Raw genomic sequence first — 21,293 nt, 5'->3', positions numbered from 1 at the left:
CTGAAGAAGCAATTCTGTAGGAACCGTAAACTCTGTGTTCCTGCTGGAAAGATTACTTTGATGCATAGAATTTTCTTGTGAGTTTGCCTAAAGCCTTTGGTATTTTACTCCTTAAACTAAATAAATACAAAATACAAAATGTTGTCAGCTGGGTAAACATTTATAAAATAGCTGCAAAGAAATGGTGCACCTTTCTGTAAGTCTTGTACTCGCTAACAGTGCAAGTGGGATTATATGTCAGCACTATTATCACTGTGTAATCCACAGGGTGACCCACCCATCTCTGCAGGAATAGGAATGCTATCAAGGGCTGACAAGCTTTTGAAAAACTGCCAACCTGCAGGAGCTGTCAGTGCTAGAAGACACAGCCACATGTGGGCCAAATAGATAAACATGTCAGATCCCCAATAGCAGCTTTGGAACAAGTTGTTTTCATCAGCCCCCGTGTGTATTGGCACAGGGTCACAAATTATCTTTGCTTGGAGCATCTTTAGTTTGTAGTTGCTGCTATTTTTTTGACATTACCAGGTGCATCTGTCTTGTGACATCATTTAATGCCCTCTTATATGGATTTTTGTCTGCATTTCACAGTAAAAAATGCATATGCACACAGATATGTATCAGCTGGGTAAATGTTTATGAAATAACTGCAAATAATTCTATACTGTTATAGAACTCCAGCTTTTACCAACAGTCCAGGTGCTGTTACATGCCAGCACTATTATCACTAGGCAATATTTGCAATGTGACGTCCCCATCTCTGTAGGAAGGGGAACATATACAAATACATTTACATATTTATTGAAAAAGGCATGCTGAAAATATAGGAACCAAATTTTACATTCATTGTACTAGGAAACCTCCTGTCAGTCTATATAAGCATTATATCAATTAATAATGAACCTGGTCAGAACTTAACCAGGACTGAAGGGAGGCTTCAATTCTTGCCATCAAGCCACAGGCTCAGAAACACACACAGAGTCCAAGATGTTTATTGCAGCCTTGAAAGACAGTAACACGGAGATTGATCCATCCTAACCAAATATGTGCTGCTTATTTTGTATGTAAAAGGAATTTAGCTTTCTGCCTCTTAGCAAATTTTATTGACGTGTCAAGCCATAGAGTTACATGGAAACCACTAAAGACATCTAAAGTTCTGGAAGTGGAATCATGAAGAGTAGGAAGGTCTGAAATAAATGCAGTGAAACTAGAGGAGGATGGTTATGAGTCCATATGGAAACACATTGATTTGTTCTCAGTCTCAGTCAGTAGAAGAAGTTTTAAGAAAGAAGTGAGGTGAGGCTGAGAATTGAAAGGGGCAGGGTTTGAACCTCTGTACATGGGGAATTAGTTCTCAGGCATAAATGTATGGTGATGGCCCCACTTCTGAAACAAAGGGAATCTTTTCTGGGTGTTGCAGTTCATAGGATACTAATTTCTACCTGTTTTAGAGTATTTCCCTTCCTCTCAAAATTAATAGAAATAGAAACCATTTTAACTACCATTTAAAATAAAACAAAACTGATTTTACTGGGTATCCATATAGTTTAGTGTCCCACAGGTGGTCAGCAGTAGGCACTGAAGAAAGAGTGTAAGAAGATACAATGGTGCTACAGGTTAAGGAATTCCAGAGACAGAGGTGATAACCTTGTGCTTGCTGGCCTTGGAGGAGTCTTTATCATTCATCTATGTAATTCTTGTTTTGAACCTCTGAAAACCTCAAAAGTCCATAACAGTGTTTGATAGACTTAAATTTAAGCACCTGTGTAGACAATACGGAAGCTTTTAAACAGTGTTTACAGACACAAAACAACAGGCAGAGGCAAGATGTGAAGAAAGCAGTATGTAACCAGCATGACAGCAATCCTAGGTGGAAGAGAGTGTCTCTGCTATTTCCTTTTGCATTGTTGCCATAAATTATGTTTCCATAAACATCCGCTGTCATTTTTATATGTTACCCCTATGTTTAGTTATGAAGAACCACCAGTATCCTGCTCTCTGAAAACATTTACTCATGTTGGGCTTTGAGTTTCTCAAAGGTAGGATTTGTCTGCAGTCTGCAGTGATAAACATGTCAGGAACAATGAATGCCATTTACCCTAAAATCCAGGTGTACAGTTTCCTTTTAGGAGAAACATGCAGTAGTCAGAAGTCTGTGGTGGTTGCACTGTGGAAAATTAAGTGTAAGAGCACTGCAGGCTTTCAAGGTTTAATCCAGTGTAAACGAAATCAGCATCTGGTCCATTTCCTTTAAGCTTTCACATATGCTCATAGTGTACACATGAAAATGTCCTTTTCAGAAAATCCTGAACTACTGAAAGCACTGGTGGCTTCTTAAGTTGTGTCAGAGAGTGCATCACAGTTAAAGAGGGAACTTTGGCATGTAGAGATCTCGCTGTGTCTCAGACAGATGCAGCATAAGAAGCCCATTTGGTTCTAATAAGAGGTTTCACTCTAACAGCCACCTGCCAGATTTTAAGCTACCAAAAGTCTGTGAATGTGTCATCCAAATACACAACTGTTATGTCCCTTTGACTTCCATTACATTTTACTCAATGTGACAGCACAGTGAAAATAAAGAATGCCATACACTGGTACTGGCACTTCCTGCAGTGTTTTAAATCACTCTGAATTGATCCTCATACCGTCTCCCCTCCAGCCCCCCATGTCATATCAAATTATATCTTTCAGAGATCAATTTTTCTACTATTATGAGATAATTTGAGTGGGAAATTCCGGTCAAATTTCTCTTTGGAGGTAGTGTGGGAATTAGTGAGCGGGTGCAGGAATACATGGTGGAAGAAGGAAGATGTGTTTCAGATAAGTGAAAGAGAGTCAAGAATAGATTGTTGGCTTTTAGGGATCTTTGAGTATTTCTGAGATAAAACTGCTGGACAAAAAGCTAGGTGAAAAATCTCCCTCTACAGCCAGTCTGGTTAGGTTTCAAGTACAGGTAGAAATTCAGATAAGGAACTTACATGTCTTAACTTCCTTTGTTTGCTGATGACTTTAAAGTATTGAATTCCAGAGTACAGCAAGTACAGTGGGGGCCAGTTACAAGAACTGCTTAGGGTGACCTTCCTCTTAAGATTTGTATATGAGAGCAATCTATCCAGTTCCCCAAGTTGTGTACTTCCCATACATTGCACATGAATGCAACAGATGTGAGATATTTAGAGAGCAACTGATATACATGCATGCTATGCTAAAATAGGCTCATTTTTCCTTTAATTAAAATGCTGTTTGTTTTCAGCAGAATAATACTAAAAAGGCATGAAATTCTTTCCAGTATTTGTGCGGAATTAAATAAATTTCTAGTGGTTGCAGTAATTTTTCAGTGAAGTGACCTGGAGTCAGTATACAGAAGTGACAAATGTCATAGTTCTCAGGCAGCAATCCATGAACACCCACTCTCATGGTATTAGGCTGTGGTATTTGTGATATTGTCTTATGCAGCCACGTGTGTCTTATTAGATTACTGTCATATCTTTTCTCACTGCTCCTCTATCTTACTGGTTTTCTTTGCTTTTAATTTTTGAGCTATGAATTACTAAATTCTTCGGGGGAGGGGGGAAGTATTCACATGATTGTCATTTTACTAGTGGGAAAATTGAGACCTGTCACATCTCATTGGACAATGGCAAAACTGGGATTAGTCTCCTGAATTACTTCAGTGTTTTTGGCTCATGTTGCCCTCTTTACTGTACCCGCTTTATGGTCACATTGGGCTAACTCATGAATCTGTTATTTTTTATTTTTATTTTTTCTTGCAAAGGAGTAGTTTCTCATGGAGTAGAGTTTCTCAGGAGGAGTGTATTGCATATGCCAGTGTGACAATGGGGAATTCACTCATACCAACAAGCTTAAGCCTCAGAGTTAAGGTCTGCTTGATTCATGAAGACTTAATGAGGCATTTTGATGCCCAGGAAGCTGAAATTTCACTGCATGCCTTTCCTCAAGCATCAGTACAGCAAATATCTAGAGTGTAGAATAAAACAAGGGAAGAAAATGTGGTTTTTTGGTTGTGTGTCAAGTAGCTGTTTGAAATCAGTGTATTTTCTTCTAAGTGCTTCTACCACTTACTCCTTCAAAATAGGAAGGAAGCAATCCCTTTCTTAACAGGTCTCAAATTCAGTGAGTGGGTGTTATGAGACACGCTGATCAGCTGATGTCCTTCACTCCAGATATGCACACATCCTGCTGGTGCTACATGTACCACTAATAAAACACTTCAGGGTTTCTCGTACCAGAGACTGCACTGATAAAGAAGTGCTGCAGCACGTGTGCGGCGTCTAACATGTGAGAGGCTCCAGTGAAACCCTCAGGGCTGCTGAAAGCTGTCGACCTCAATGGGACACTCAAGTGCTTGCTTCTGGCATGAGTGTGACTATCTTGGGGACATGAAACTGGAAGGAGTCACATTGGTCAATTGGTCTCACTCCTTGCTATCACCAGCAACTACGTCATCTCACAGTTTTTCCTTTCATAGCCTGGTCCAAATCTGCTGTAAGGGGCCTTTTGGGATTCTTCTTTAGCAAAGTCATTGCTACAGACCAGAACCTCTTTAGTTTGGTGCTTCAGATTTATTTATTTTTATCTACAATCTATATTAATTTATGACCAGTTTGTACCCATTTCCTTTGACTGTTTATAATTGTGGTCTTCATAGCCCTTTGATTCTTCCTGCATAGTATTACCAGTCTTCATTTGTATTAGTGATGCTTCACAACTTTGTGTCATCTGCACATGTTGCAGAGTGTTGGATTTTTGCCAAGGCTACTGAAGGGTATAAAAATAGGATGAGCTCTGACACTATTTTGTGAGGAACTCCCATGAGTAACTTTCTACCACAAGTAGTTTACTTATCAGGCCATTTTTTCTTGTAATAACGCCAATTTTTACCAGCTGAGCTAATTAATTTCCGTGTGGCAACTGAAGAAGTGCTTAAATAGAGCCCTAACAAAAAGGAGCTCTATGACATTAATGTAGTATGGAATTCAGCAATGCTATTAAAGAAAAACAAATCAGGCAGGAATAACATCTCTTTACTAAGTTATATTGTCTTCTGTACCATATTGCATTTTAATCGGAAACTAACTAAAAATCTGTTTTGGAGCTTTGCAAAGGGATGAAATAAGACCAGTAGGCCTGTAATTGGCTTGGATATCTTGTGTTCCTTCTCTTTTGTATTGTGACAATATATAGTATTTTCCACTTGTTTAGTAAAGTCCTAGTGTTAGCCTAGGAACAAGATTGGGTAGGGAAAGATCAATAGAGAAAGATGAAGAAAATACTCACTTGTAACTACTATTGATAATTCTTGACAGATGGCAACTGAAATGAAACTCTTAGAAGTGACTCCAGGTGTTATTTATAGATATATGTATAATGATATATGTATCATTTATGTATCAGTTTATGTACATAAATAATCATCTATGTCTTTTCATTTTCCCTTTTCCATTTCTATTCCTTTATTATAGTAAAAATGCACATTAGGAAGATGGAAAAATGTTACGTTTCGAAATTACTCTGCTCCTGATCTGAAAAGGACCTTTGTGGTTTTTAATGTTTTGTTTTAATCAGAAATCAATTTCCAGATACCCTTTAAAGTGACACCTTATCTGTCCTACACTTATGTACTACTTAATTTTGTGCTCCTGGGAGGTTTTCTTTCACTCTGCTAGCAGAGAACTTATTAACTTGAACTTATTAGGAGATTTTAATTTATTTCCTGTTGCTTAAGTTAAGAAAATATTTGTAGAATCACTGAAAAGTAATGGAAAAGTATTTTTTAATAATTTGGCTGTAGAAGATAAAATCAGGAAATCATGACAGTAGCCAACCTTTGGAATTTTGATACAGATATTTTGCAAGGAAAATAAACTTAAGAGAAGAAAATAATCCTGTTCAAGTATATAGTTCATGTATTTCAACTAGTTACATTCTTGCCTTAAATTCAGTAAATCCACCTAGCTATTCTAAGATTTCTCCAGACATTTCAGATACAGATACAACCATAAAATATATTCTATATATAATTACTGCTATATGTAACATTAAATGATTGTAATGGTGGTGTTGTCACCATTATATGTATTGGTCATTTGGGTTCTTTTTTCTTTCTTTGAAGATTTACTTCTTACTTAAGGAATTTAGGAAAAAAACTTTTTAAATAAGATGTTACCATTGTGAAGTTGGCACTATCAACTGAAAAAAATAATGAAATAAAATTACCAATGTTAAAGCATCAAACCATCTACAAGTTCAAATATTTTAAATATAAAACAAACTACTGGATCATCTAGCCTAAAGTTTTGCATGTTGCAAAACTTAAGTAATTTGTCTAAATAAAATATGATACTAAAACTTAATCTCACCCCCTATGGAAAAGCCAACACAGATGCCTGTAAATAAGCATATGCATGTAAAAATGTTGTGAGACCTTTTCACATATGTAGTTACTTGTGTGTCAGTGTTTGAGGGAACCAGACCTGTGGTACTGTGTACACATTATGTGGTCTAATAAAAAAATAAATTTATGCTTTCTTGCTCAACACATCTGCTCATTATTTATGATGCAATTTTCTTGACCTATTACAATTTAGAGCTGACAGTTTCTGGGAACCTCTCATTTCTCTTATGGAAAGCAAATAAATATCATTTTAACTGCCCCATATATAACTGCAAATTGATTTTAAAGTTGGATCACTTAGCTTTGCTTTTCATTGTCTAATGTTGCCTTGTAAAATGCTAAATCCTGAGGCAGCTGAGTAGCCAGAAAGTAAAACAATTGATTTTTCTATGATAATTGACTGTAATCAATTATAGAAAAGGGAATGTGTGTATCGCAGCCTGACAGGTTCAGCTTGTACGACAAACACTGTTTCCCATGAAGGAATGTGTACAAGAATTGTGGGTAGAGTCAAGTCCATTAACATGTGTGATGTCTTCAAGCAGACGTCTTTGAATGTAACGAGGCCTCCCAAAGAAGGATCCAGTTCTGTGCAGTTAGCAAGGAGAGCCGGGCATTTTTGAAAGCCTACAAGACAGGTATCTTGTCTATGTAAATGGATGCCTAAACTTTGGCCAAAATCTAAAAAAATCCTTAGAGGCCTCTAGCCTTCTCTGTTACTGATACAAGGATCTTAGGCAGAATTGGGCATAAAGTTCATGTACAAGAGGGCTGAAGATCAGATATCAGCCTAATTCTCATTGTCCAAAAGTATTTGGAGATCCATGATCTTATGTTCCTCCAGCTGTTCCTTTCCATCAACTTTTCTTCACCAGCACTTCTTAAGCCTCAGGCTCTCCACCTCCTTAACCTGTGGCACTCAGGCCAGACCAGTGCCAGAAGTGAGACCCATCCCCCTCTGCTCAGACAGAGACCAGATGAATTCACTGGTGTTGTTAACTTCAGCTCTTCCTGATGGCTTTGCAATGTTCCCAGTACTTTCCTCTCTACTTTCTGCTGTGTAATCCAGACACAGTGGCATGGCTGATTTCAGATTGCATTGTTGTACCTGGATGCTATCATGACATCATTGTGAGAAAATGCTCTGGGAAAGTAAATGTGTGCTCTGGTGGTCAGATGTTTTTATATTGCCTTATCTCTGACTTTAAGTAAATATTGCTGTAAAGGGTTAAGGTTTAAGTAACTTAAAATACATTATCTTTACTAAGAGCTTCTAATTATAAAGGTAACTGTAAATCCACTTGAGAGGAAATTGATTTCCTTGCAGAAAGCCAACACATCCATCTTCACTGGAAAGAGAAGAGGAAGAAGTAACGTGAAAACTGTTTCCAAATTGAGATGAACACTCATTGTAGGTTTTGGACAGTGATAAAACTATTTGATACAGGGCACTCTTTTGCTTTCCTTACCAGTGTGGGGGTTCAGCCTGTGTATGTGGCAAGCCACCTCCTACAAGGTGCCAGCAGCTGGGTGAAAGAAAGGAAATACGACAGCAGTTAACTCCTCCTGTGTGTTGTGGAGTTGTGCATCCTTCCCTGATGATGATTTTTTTTTCTAATGCAGAGTATAACAACTCTTCATTCTTAGGTATTTCACTGTTTAAGATTTTATAAAGTGTGATTTCAGACTCAAGACTACCGGTTATTTCCTAACCGATATATGCGCAAAAATGGGAGTGATTTGTTGTTGTTGTTATTAGTAATGAGAAATAGCTATAGCTTTGTCTTGTCAAAATAAGAAAGAAAAATGGTCCATATTTAGTATGGTTATTCTGGAAGATTTTATATTTAGCTTCTGTTTTGAATTTAATAGAATCAAACATATACTCGGTAACATCCAATTTTGCCTATTTAATTGAAATCTATGAGCCAGAACCTAAGTTGTTGTTCACTGATATTTCTTAACTAACATAATTGAAGTTACTGATGGTAATTTGTCATCGGGCTGTATCTACACGAAAACCTAGTTTACAGAATTCTGCAGTGCAGATGAATGAAGAGAAGCAGCAATAATACATGCTAACAATTAACTTAGTACATATTTCTCCTCTAAACTTCCATGTAGTTTATTCAGTAAATTCAGTTAGTGTTGATGAGTGACATTTTTAAACCCTGTGCTATTGATTTCTGTCAAATGTACTTTTTGTTCTACAAATTTCCCTTAAGCTACCTTTAGTTTTTTGAACAAAACTTATTTTTATTTGAAAGTTGGCAGGAACAACTGCATATTTTATTTTTTTTTTTTATAATGGCTTTGCCAAGTTCTCTATACCAAATTAATCACAAAGGTAATTGCCTTTTTTTGCACTCAATTTGGTTTCAAGATGATTTGACTCATCATATCTTTGAGAAAAATGTGTAGTGCATAATGGTGACAAGGTATGTTAGCCAGATCAACTAAATACAGTTTAAAAGCACATATAGCAAATTAAGAAAATAACAAAGAACAGGGGGTTTGGTTTAAAGCCTCTTCACTTTTTGTAATGGAATTCTGTATTCAAATTCATGTTCATTTCAATTTGTATGCTAATTGCTTTAACAAGCATAAATCTGCTTGTTCATTCAAGGAAACAGTTAAACCTCAGTCATATGACAATTTATAATATTCATCATTGTCTTATTGTGTATATGTTACAGATTTACTGGCCTGCAGCAAAAGAAAAAGTAGAACTATGCAAATTAGCTGGGAAAGATGCCCATGTAAGTATGGTATATATTTTTTTTATTATTGCTGTGATTATTGTATATCTATATGTTTCTAGTTGCACAAAATGGCCTAGGAAGCTGCTGTTACACCTTTTTCCTGAATTAATGAACTTGGTGTTTTTTTTCTTCATTTAAAAAATATGACACTTCAGTTCTTTCTTTAGTTGTTAATGCTTCAAGAAAAAAAAAAAAAAAGTTGAATATTGCAAGCAGCAGTTACACTAAGCCATTCTTGTATGTAGTAAATGCAGCTGAGAAATGAATGGACTTTCCTCTGAAAATATATTCCAAGATATATTCCTATGAAATCTTTTATTTCCCATCAAACTGCTTCTTTTTTCTTGGGAATATCCTGAATGTAACTTCATTATAATTCATTAACAGAACAGAGAAGCAGAACAGAGTACAAATTAACTTAATTTGCGGACAGCTGCAGTCAAGGTTAAAACAAAATCTCAGACTCATTAGCTTTTCCCTGGAACCACAAATCTTCTTCAGGAAGTCTCTTTAGGAAGTGAATTTAAGGTGCATTCATATATCAATTAAAACTTTCATATCTCTTTTGCATAGCACAGATTACATCATGTGTCTAGAGCCCACTATAAATCTAAACATTTCCTGGCTGCATAATATTTTTTTTTTCCACAACTCCCGTGGTTTCCATCCAATTTGTCTGTTACCAAGGTGGATTCCAGCTCAAAACACTTTATTGCACTCTCTGCCTGAGGAATTTCAACTTTTTATCCTAACTTATTACTGTCCTTATCTTTACAGCAGACAAAAACTAAACAACACCTCTGCTGAGCACTGGGAAAATTCTGATACTGGTCTATATGGAGGATTAGTGCTGATCTATTTCTACACTAAAACAAAAAATGAAAGGGACCACAGAGGAGAATATTTGTTTTGGACATAGATCATAAATATCTCCTTTTTGCTTTCTACATCATCTCTGCAGCTTGCCTCCCACTTGGGTTTAAGGTGGTAGCTTGGACCTGTCCATTGTTTTTGTGTATTCCCTCCTAAGTACCTCTTTATATGTATATGTATTTATTCACACACAAAGCATACCTGTGGAAGTATGTTGAAGCCTTTCAGTGCACCACAATTATTTCTATCATGTTTTTTGGTGTTAAAACTTATGCAGGACCCTGAATTGGGAGCAAAGGCAGGAGGATTGGTAGCCAGGCTCTTCAACCTCTGCCCAGTTGTTGGCAGAGGTTGTTTGCTACAGCACAGGCTGAGCAGATATCCTTCAAACTGTGCTCTAAGCTCACAGCTTCTTGTGACTGTCAGCATTATAGCAGGATTCAGCTTGTATGTCTGATTAATGAACTGCCGACTAGATAGCCACTGCAAAATTGTAGCTGTCACAACTTTTAACTATTTAGTAAATAGTCTCTGTTCCAGTAGGTTTGAGTTCAAATATGCCAGTACTATGGCTATAACCTAATACAATGTATAATGTGAGTGAGAAGAATAAATGTGAAAATTAACCTTTCTCTTTGTTTTCCCAATAGACAGAATGTGCCAATTTTATCAGGGTTCTTCAGCCCTACAACCGAACCCATGTTTATATCTGTGGCACAGGAGCCTTTCACCCTCTCTGTGGATACATTGAACTTGGAACTCACAAAGAGGTAATTTAATTTCCTCACTACTCTGACACGTCAAGGAATAACCCTCATCTTGTTTAGCATTCATCATAGATTGGAAAATATTCTGCAAGTGTGTAAAAAATGAACTGACAGCAGCTTGCATAAATAACAGGATAAATGGTGGATTTTGCAGGTCAGACAGGAACTCATGTTCTCACATTTGATATGTGCATATCACTTTTGAACAAAGCACTTTCTTCAGTAAGGTTTAATACACAAGTTCTTCAGAATGACACTTTCTTATGATTAACTAAGTGAAGAGGACATTTAACCCAGATATCTTTCTTTCTAGTAAGTCTTTTCCGCACATACTTTTTGCTTACGTACACACACGTGCATGCAAAGTTCAAGATGACCATGGTTTCCTATTCCTTGTGTGTGACAGTAATACGGAGACTGTAAATCTTCTTTGAGTCCAAAGTCAGCATCTCAGGACTTTGCAAATGGTTTCCAACCCTGTCACTTAAGTACATGTTGAGTCATCTCCATCACTAGTGGCATATTGCTGAGCTGAAGTTAGCAGTTGATTGGTCTTTATTTGCTGGTGACAAAGAAATCTCTATCCTAAGTGGTAAATGTTTGAGACCTAACCCCAACAACAGAAGCATTTTGGTGTTGTGTCAAGCAGCCACTTAGTACACAAGTCTCTTTTTAACTCCTATATGTATAACACTTTGGCTATATTTGTAACACAGGCTCTGTTCTCAGATGATGTCAGGATGTGACCTGTCTGGCTGCTTGCCTGTGGTGCAGGCTTCCTATGCTGCTGCCTTCTCTTTTCTTTGGGTCTCAGTGAAATTCTAGAATACTGAGCTCTAATGATATGTTATTAAATGCAACAACCTGAAATATCTACCCACTGGAGTTCTTCTCATGTACAGAATCAAGGGCAGATGCTCACAGAAGAAAACAAACAAACAAACAAAACAAACAAACAAACAAAACAAACAAACAAACAAAGTAAAGAAAAAAAAGTTATTCATGCTTTCCCAGGCTGAAACCCATCCCTACATTCCACACAGTCTGTATCTTGGTTGACCAGCCCAGAGGGGCCGCCTGTGTTATAGAAAACTGAAGCTGCCTGAAATTGTATGGTGGTCGTTCCCTAATAAGCCTTTAATGCTCCTGGTGTTGCTTGGTATAAGCTGCATAATTGGGCTTGCAACAAAATAATTTTGTAGGTTTCTTTGCTTCATTACTTTAGATATTTCAGCTGAAGCAACTCAAATTTTATATCCCTTGTATCATGCTGATTCCTTAGCCTGAATGATCAAATACACAGCTGAATTGAACAGAACAGCTCTCAGCAAGAGTATAAGTAAAGCTCTGGTTTACCTCTGGGTCATTAGCAAGATGCCTTATTCACTCTACCATTGCACCTTTAACTACTTCATTTGTGCAGGTTGTTTTCATCAGACATTATGAAATTATGGATTTGGTCTGATTGTTCAGTCTGGCAGCCAGTCTAGACAAGGGGTCTGTCTTAATTAGATGTGACCAATTACCTTCTGAGAGGAAATGGATGAAGAATCCCTGTATTGTATTTCCTAATCCCCTCACTGTCTCCCAGTCCTCCCTCTCCTGCATTCCTCCTGTTTGCTGAGCTGCAGTGGTAGGTTGGACAGTGTTCAGCACTACTCACATCTCTTCTGATGGTGCATCTCTTCTACAGCCTCTTACTGAATTAACAGCTCTAATTGGAGTGAGGTACATTTTCCCTTTCCTTCTTGGGTCCCAAACACCCCATAGCCACTATCCTTGTGCTGCCTCTACAGATAAATATGACATGGCAGGGAAGACCCACTGATGTGAATTTGACAGGCAGCTGAAAATGTCTTCTGGGTATAGTAACTGAAGGAGTCCTGTGTGGTAATTCAAAGGACTTTTATTGAGGATCCATTCTGCTAGCCTTTTTTTCTCTGCTCCCCCAATTTTTTTTCTTTCTTTCTTTTTTTTTTCTTTTTTTTTTCTCTGGGTTATGAGAATGAATAATGGCTGCTTGGTAATCTGCAACGTCTACAGGAAGCTGTGGGATGCTTGGGAGAACAGGGCCTGAGATAGCTTCATGGAGGCTGTGAAACCAGGCAGTGTCCTGCTGACCTTGGGAAGCTGCTGGTGGATCTGCTCAGTGGTCTGCTGGCCAGTGCCAGTACTGTGAAAATAGAGAGGAAAACAGTGTGGGTCAGGTGACTCAAAACCACAGCAGACACTGCTTCTGAAGCAGTACAAATCCCTGCAGGATCACACAATTAAAGGGGATTAAAGTCCTAGTCTTGCTATTGCTGGAGTCACTGCCAAAAACTTCTCTTAGCTGGTGAAGGAGATGCTTGGCCCAGTTAGTGCTGTTGGCCACAGCTCTCCAAGGGATGCTCATTTCTTTGAAAGCTTTGTCCAAAGTGAAAGCAGGAGATTAATTCTGTGTGAATGCCTGGTAGTGTCCATTAGTTTGTCTGGGTGCAGTCTGAAATAGTTGATGTTGATCTATAAAACCTTCAGTCCCTTGAGTACTGCTGGACTTGGAGAGTCTCTTTTCGTGTGATACAGAAAGGATCCTCTGAGCAGCTCAAGGAAAAAGAAAGAAAGAAAAATATCTTAATTTTTAACTTAGTTTTGTCCTTGTACTTTGATCAGTAGCCTGAGAATTTGGTTTACCTGATACCTCATAGGTTTGGGGAGATAAAAAGGCCTGTTGTTTGACAATTAAATTCTGGTTTGTATCAGCCATGATTGCTGGAGGAAATGAAATTAATGTTCATAGATTGGAATTGATTTTCCTTTTCTCTTAAGGAGCTTAATTATTCAATATCCTGGGCATTTATCTTATGAGCCCAGAGAGTTTAAGAGACACCTCAATGAAATAGAAGGGTTTGGTCATTTGTAATCTGATGTACATTAAGGATGGATTGAATTAATGTGTTGTGAAGACTGATCCTATGTGGCCATCTTTGGGCATACTTAGCTATCATTTGTACTCTTCAATACTCTTGAAAGGCAAAAGTATAGAAACAAATAACTAAAATCACCTCTCCCTTTTAAAAGTAATTGTTTAAATCATAGAGGTGTTTTGTGTTTTTTTAACTAACTTCAAAAGTTATGTCTTGATGATAGACATTAAACTCACAATAATTTTTTTCCTGAACCCTGGTGGGATTTTAAATACCACTGTAGGCAGGGAAGCGTGTTAAGAGTACTTTTGTAGGCAATCTCTCTTCCCTAATACCAGCAGAATTCTGAAAGTCACATCTCTATACCTGCAAAGACTTAATTCCTCTGAACAATCAATTTGCCTTCAGAAGGACACACTATGGGTTTCAGGTTAAGCATGCTTTTAGGAAACTTATGAAAGGAACAAGTAAAAGCATCCATTTTGACAATTCAAAACTATAGCGAAAACTTCAAATTACAGCTTACAACTATTGAGTTGTTGATTGCCCGGTGAAAACATTGTGAATAGTTTTAAACATTTTTCTTTATCTTGCTCTATGCCCTTGTTCTGTGACCCAGGAATTAATCACACTGTATTTGGGAACACAAGGAAGGATATATTGTGATATTTCTTGTATCATTAGCCTTGTTAAAAATAACAAGAGAGCATATGCTGCTTTCATTTAAAAGTGGCTGAACTGTGTCTGCCACAAACATTATTCAGCAGTCCCTGGAGAAATTTGGGAGTCAGCCAGAATCCCTTCTGGTTCTCCTGTTGCAACACACTCTATCAGCACTTTCCCAAATAGAAGCCAGTGCCTTTTAAGTACAATCCAGCTTTTAATTTGAGTAGAAATTAAAAATTCATCTTCCCCCCCCCAAATAATAGTATTTTTTGTAAGATTTGTGTTTCACTATAGAGTGAACAGGACATATTAAAACAATGAGTGAAAAAAAATCCAGATATAAAACAGAGGCACAGACTGTAAATATCAATGTTGAGATGACAGCTGCATAATCTAACACACCTTTACTTCATATGTTAGCAGAACAGTTCGTTTAAGTGAGTTTTTCTCTGCAGCCACACTAGGGTAATGAATATGTGTTTATTCTCAGGAAATGGTGTTCCGGTTGGATACTCAGAACTTGGAATCTGGCAGGTTGAAATGCCCTTTCGATCCTCAGCAGCCATTTGCTTCAGTGATGGCAGGTAAGAAACTGCCAGCACCAGGTGCTCATTCCTCTCAGACGTGCAAGAGCTTTGTATGTGAGAGCTTTGGGTGAGAGGCTCAGCAGATGACACTCTTGGAGCTCCTCTAGCATTAGTCTTGCTTTTGATGCTGCTTTGTGCTCTTGGAACTGTGAGAGGCTTCAGTCTGCAGACACCAAAGAGCTGGAAACACAGCAACACAAATAGACATTCAAGCAGCTGGGAAATCTTTGGCAGTTGAGCCAGAAGGTGGTTTCATCCTCACCCAGTCATTTCTCCTTTAAGAAGACAACAAAAAAAACCCAACTCAAAAACAAACCCACATGAACAGACAAAGTTTCAAATGCTTCTGGGCCTCTTTCTGCAATTATCAATATGTTCTGCCCTTTGAAGTCATGCTGACATCAACTATTTCCATAAATACCTTTTTGAGGTTTCTATTTACTCAAGTAGCCACTTCTGAAGCTGGAAGCCTAGGAGCAAGATAGTGCAATCTGCCTGCTGTGTGCATCACAGAGCTGTGTGGTCTGACATTTGGTGCCGAGGAATGTCAGCTTGACCTCTGGATTTCAAATCACTATAAGAGCTACTTTTGTCATGGTTTGGTTCATAGCTTTGGACAATTTTCATTTAACTTGTCCGTCAAGCATATGAATGCAAGATAAGAGTGAAGCACCATGACGTTTTCATTTGCAACCAAAGAGTAGTGCTGACAGTGCTTTGAAGTATCAGTCACTCTGTGTTATAAAAAGAATATGACTAATGTTCAGTCTTTATTCTCAGATAATAAGATAGATGATTTGTGATTCTGACCCAGCAGATGGGGCAGGACTTCCTTTATTAAAAACAATAGATTAAAGCCAGCACTTATTCTTCTCAGGGACCCCTAGTACTGTTTAATGACCATGAAGTCTATTTTTAAAATAGGGTTCTAGAAACTTTAGCTTTTTTTTTTTTTTTTAATGCAATAGAACTCCATGATTTCTTATAGTATTGGATAATTTCAGTAGCACTCTAATGCTTTGACTGATCTTATGAAATAAAGAAGCTAGCATCTTTTAGCTAACTAAAACATGATCTTTGGTACGTAAGAATTTTTGAGTAGATAAAATTAATGGTCTGAGTATTCTAGTATCGCTCTCTGCCTTTGCCTGATGTCAAGTTCTTTGCAATAATGTACAAGGAGCATTGTGAAGGGTTACAGGCCTGACCAGAGGATGTGTTCTTGGCCTATCTTTTGATGATTAATTTATTCCCAGAGCACTAGGACAGCAGGATAGCTCATGGGTAAGAGACTGCCCTGGGACTCAGGGGAGCTCCATTCCCATCTCTGCCACTGATGAGTGGAGTAACCTTTGGCATGTCACTTCTCTCTGCCCAGTTTTATTTATCTGCAAAATGGGGATGATTACTTGTATAATTGAGAAAGCACTTTCTAATTAGTTATGCTTATATGAACTAAATAATATTTCATTTTCACTCGTTTATTTTAACACAATGGAGTAATTTTCATTCTCTGTAGAAGTATATAATCTCTCTTTGAATTCTACACAGTATTTCACCCCAAGTAAATTCCACAGATAAACTTGAAAAGCTAGTCTTTTTGACTGAAAAAATCACCTGCTCATCATCTATCTTCTGTTACAAATTACCACTCACCAAAACTGTTCTGGACATGACTGGAACTTGGAATGAAAGATACCAAAAGCCAAGAGAAGTGATGAAAACACCTTGTCAGCAGAGGCAAAGCAAGGATGAAGAAATTCTGTTAGCCCTTCAGATTTATTGATCACTGAGTGCCTGTCAGTTAGCAAACACCAATTACCCTGCCCATTCCTCATTATGACAAACTCCTTTCAGAATGCACTATTGTTTCTTTACAAAGGCGACATGCTGTCTGAAAGACATGCTTTCCAATACTGTCATGGAAATAATACATAAGTAACAATAATAATGAAGTTAAAAGAAAGCTGATAGATCTTTTTTTCTTACCAGAAAAGTGTTTGTGGATCATGGGTTGTGGAATTGTTCTTTTTTCCCCCTCCCTTGATCTTTTTTTTTTTAAGTGCATTTACATCTTTTGCAAATGAAAACACAAACATCTATGTTGAGTGGTATTTATTCTGCATTCATTCTCAACAAAGGACGTCTCTCTAAAAGACCTTGTGAAATGTTTCCATCCAGAGTATCAGAAAACCTGGAGAAGAAACTCCTAGAAGGGGATTTTGTGTACCATACAGCTTTTCATATTATTATAATATATGAACATGAACCTTTTTTCTTTTTCCAAACTCCAATGATTTATTGTTGCAAGTCATTAAACAAACAAACAAAAAAACTCTCCTCCAACCAATAATGGTATCTTGTTATGTTGCAGGAAAAAAAAAGAGAATTGTAAAATGTACTATGTGGTAAAAAAAAAATCACAGTAATGCTGTTTCTTTGCTTCTTTTTAGAAAAGTACTGAGATCTGAAGGACAACATAAAAGATTGTGCAATTCTTACGTTTGTGAATTTTTTCATTGCCCACAAACCTTGCAGAAGACTGAATAGTAACTGCCATTGCAATGAGCACACTGTACTATATTATAGATATAGTTTCCTTGTGAGAGAAATTCTGGCTGCCTTATTTCAAGCAAGATGCTTCATTTATTTTAGTTTGACCACTTGCTATGTTCAAATGGTCACTATTTGGGTTGGTTGCCATATTGTTACCTTTAACGCATCACATAGTTGAGAAGAATTTCCACAGTGTTTAAAAGGCCATTTGTGAATGAAGTGTTGGATGGAGGTCCCCACAACAGGGAAGGGCCAAGCTACAAGGTTCCCATAGGGAAGAAGCCATCATGTTTACTAACTCAAGCCCATGAGCAGCAAAGCCAGAGGAGCTGTGGCAAGCCTGGGACACAAAGAGCTAGCTTGAATGGATAGATGGTTGTGTCCTTGCCAAAGCCCCCAGGTCCATGGTCATTGCTCAAGGGGCAGGATGCTCAGATTGAATATACCTTTATACTCTTAAGAGCCAAGCACCCATTGAAGTCTGGGGAATTTACTTTTTTGAGTGCCTTAAAGATCTGAAAATTAGACTTGGACTTCTTCTCAGGCATAGAATTGCAAATATTCTCCTCATTTAAATGTGAGTAACTTCACAGAATCCAAAGTCTTACTAAAATGTAAGCCAATAATACTTTAAAACATTATGTTAATTCATAAACCAATTGAACACAAGTGTTGTTCACCCAAAAAAACACAAATAGTTTTAATTTTGTTTACCCCTCAACTGTAGAAACCCTATTTATTTTTCATTTGCAGATGGGTATCTTTATGCTGGAACAGCTTCTGATTTCCTTGGCAAAGACACTGCTCTGACACGTTCTCTGGGCCCTTCTCACGACCACCATTACATCAGAACTGACATTTCTGAACATTACTGGCTTACTGGTAAGATCCCAAACATATGTTGTTGTCATTTGTATTGTCCCTGCCTCTCTGAAGTTAATAGCCCCTTTCTTATATAAACATATGTCCAGTAACTATAAATATAGATATTGTATCATGGTATTTTGGATTATGTAGGCTTTTTAAAAAAAACCTCAGTGGAACAAAAGTGCACTTGAGAAAGTCACAGAGGTGAAAATGCTAATTAAGGAAAGAGTAGGAGCATAAGACCTGATGATTCTTTTCGTCTTTGATCTATCCATCTGCATATAGTCCTGTAGTTGGAATACTATCATGGCTTAAATGCTTCTGTTTCCAGTCTCGTTGGAATATTTTTTATGAACCCTTTTTTTCCGATCACTTGTTAAAAGCTGTCCCCTGCAGCATGTTGAAATGACAGACTAGAAATTCCACATTTTTAGGTAGGAGGTCCTTTTTTTTTTTTTTCCCTCTTTTCCTTTTTTGAGGGGGAAGAATACACTTTGTAGCTGTGAGGATCGTTTTAAAACCACTAAGGGCACCCTAAAATAGCTTCCCAAGCAAAACACTGTTGCTTCTTGCCTGTTAAAAAACATCCTGAGCTAAAAAACTGGCTTCATTTACACCCAGCCAGTCTCAAACCACACACAGAGTGACATGGAAAACTTCACTCACAAGCTAACCCTGCTCAGTTAAAGCATCCCCCTTTTAGTGCCAACTGTCTTTAAAGATGTGGCAACACTGCCATTGCTTCAGGATGCCTGTGTAACTATTATGGGTGTACTGTAAAGCCTGCTGACCACAGGGTTAAGTTGTCTTCCCAGCAGACAACTCCTGAAAGGGATAATTTTGCCTTTTAACCCTTTGAGACCTCAACAAAAGATTATTTTTTTTTTTTAATTGTTACTATTAATTTTCCCTACCCCTTTTCTCCCTTCTTTTAAGCTATTGCCTTGTGTTTCTGTCTAGATGTAATTCCATAACCTCAGGATTTCTTCCATGTGATGAGGAAAAAAGGAGAAGCCACTTAAAGTAATTTTACCTTTCCAAATAGGAGCAGTCCTTTGGACAGATAGAAAATTCTGACATTTGATGCTGCAGACCTATCCCACTTTCATCTTCTGTGCTCAAAACCTTTATTGTTCCATCTCTTCTACCTCCTGTATCTCATTGCTACATACATACCCTTGTGCAATGTAGACCAGAAATGGGCTGTAGATTATATGGTTGAGGAAGGGTCCCTCCAGCAGGCAGTTCTCTAACTGTAATTAACCATTCAACTAAATATGCAGTTTTATTCACTGACAGCCTGTTGATGCTTAGCAGGGAAAGATGGCTGGGGTAGCCACTTTCCTAGGGGCTACTATAATATCCTAACAAGAAAGATTTACTGCAGTTTGGTCCTGAGGAGCACCTGGTGTTATCATTAGTATGGGTCCACCTTGATGAGCATTACAGGGGTCAGTTTCCATCCCAAAAGAACTTATAGCTTAAATATCCAGTTCCAAACATTTCTTCATGTTATTCATGATTCTTCATGAGCAGTTTGAAGCAAGGGAACAGTATAAAACACACAGGATAAACTAAAGGTTTGAGAATTGTTTCTGTGTTATAGTTTGGAGGCTGGGTTGGGGGTGTCTGCCCTTCTTTCTTTTAGATTGATTCATGTTTTATTCTGTTTTCACTTAAAGCGTCTGTATTAGTGAAAGTTTTTTAAAGAGAATAGTATATTAATATGTCTGGGTTTGAAAAACAGCTTTGGAGCACAATGTGAAAATTACCCCACACTATATAAACACTGAAGACTCCATATATTCTTCAGGTTTACCTTGTTTCCAGTCATATAAAAAACTACAGCCATGCTTTGTCTAAGCCTTCACATACACAATCCATTCACTGTTATACTAAGAGGCATAGGTATAAACTTGGTCCTTTCAATATTTTGAAACAGTCCTTTTAAGGCTGGAGAAAATTTTGAGTGCAACTCTGAATGATGGGATCATTTCTGCAATAAGCCATAGCGTAGCAAATATATTTCTAGTTTATTGTGTAAAGTTACCAATTACATACCTTTGTGCTTTCAGCTGGTATAAAGAAAATATTTACTTGATTTCATCCCATCTCATCTAAATCCCCTCCTCCCTAAGTGTACCACCCATTTACCAAGCTTGTGTTAGACCTCCAGGAAAAGTTGTACATACTTGAGTAATTGTACAATTGGAAATAAATTATTTCCAGGCATGACTTATGTTTTACTTAGGATAAGCATAAAATGTATAACTTGTTTTTTAACAGAGGGCTGAGGAAGTTTTGCTGTAATGCATCTTAATATTTTTTTCAAATTTAGTCTTATTCTGTTTCTGGAAAAAAGATTATCCTTTCCTGAGGGGAGGGAGGAAAAGACAAAGCATAAGGGAAAAATGCGTAGGATACCTTCCAGTTCCTTGCAGGGCATCTCTATCTTGACTAATTAAGACATGTCTTAATCTCAGTGACTGAATAGCAGCTTCACAAAGGAGAAAGGGAGGAAGGCAGCTAATCTTTCCCATGACTCACGCTCACACAGGCTGATACTCCTGCACGCCAAGCGCTGAAGCCAGAGGGGATGCTGCGTCTGCTCAGACTTCAGCCCTTCTCCTGCAGGGCTGAGGAATCAGGCGCTCCTGTGGCTGCTGACCGGAGCTGGCTCACCCGTGGCCGTGGCCGGGGACCAGGCACGTGGGGTTGATGGCCTCCCTCTGGATGGCAAAGCCACCCGCTGGAACTGAGTCTGCCTCACGCTGGCCCAGCAGGCAGAGGCGGGTGTTCCTGCAGTGGGATACCGGAGCCCTACACACAGGCGTGCACTGAACAGCTGCACATTCCTCCTCCCTTAGAGGAAGCTAAAGCCATAGTTGAAGTGA

General features: G+C 38.0%; 1 protein-coding gene across 3 annotated transcripts in view; it reads left to right on the top strand.

The window, feature by feature from the left end:
- Positions 1 to 21,293, top strand: part of SEMA3D (semaphorin 3D) — a 144,902-nt gene that overhangs the window by 70,021 nt on the left and 53,588 nt on the right. For all 3 annotated transcript variants that reach the window (XM_051640420.1, XM_051640400.1, XM_051640410.1), the window contains 4 exons: positions 9,112 to 9,174; positions 10,701 to 10,820; positions 14,880 to 14,973; positions 18,286 to 18,414. In XM_051640420.1, coding sequence (XP_051496380.1) covers positions 9,112 to 9,174; positions 10,701 to 10,820; positions 14,880 to 14,973; positions 18,286 to 18,414 — 406 coding nt within the window. The remainder of the gene's footprint in view (positions 1 to 9,111; positions 9,175 to 10,700; positions 10,821 to 14,879; positions 14,974 to 18,285; positions 18,415 to 21,293) is intronic.

The sequence above is a fragment of the Apus apus genome, chromosome 1 (genome assembly GCF_020740795.1).
Source record: "Apus apus isolate bApuApu2 chromosome 1, bApuApu2.pri.cur, whole genome shotgun sequence".
Lineage (NCBI taxonomy): Eukaryota > Metazoa > Chordata > Aves > Apodiformes > Apodidae > Apus > Apus apus.
Note: the sequence above shows the minus strand (reverse complement) of the source record. Positions and strands in the feature narration are given on the sequence as shown.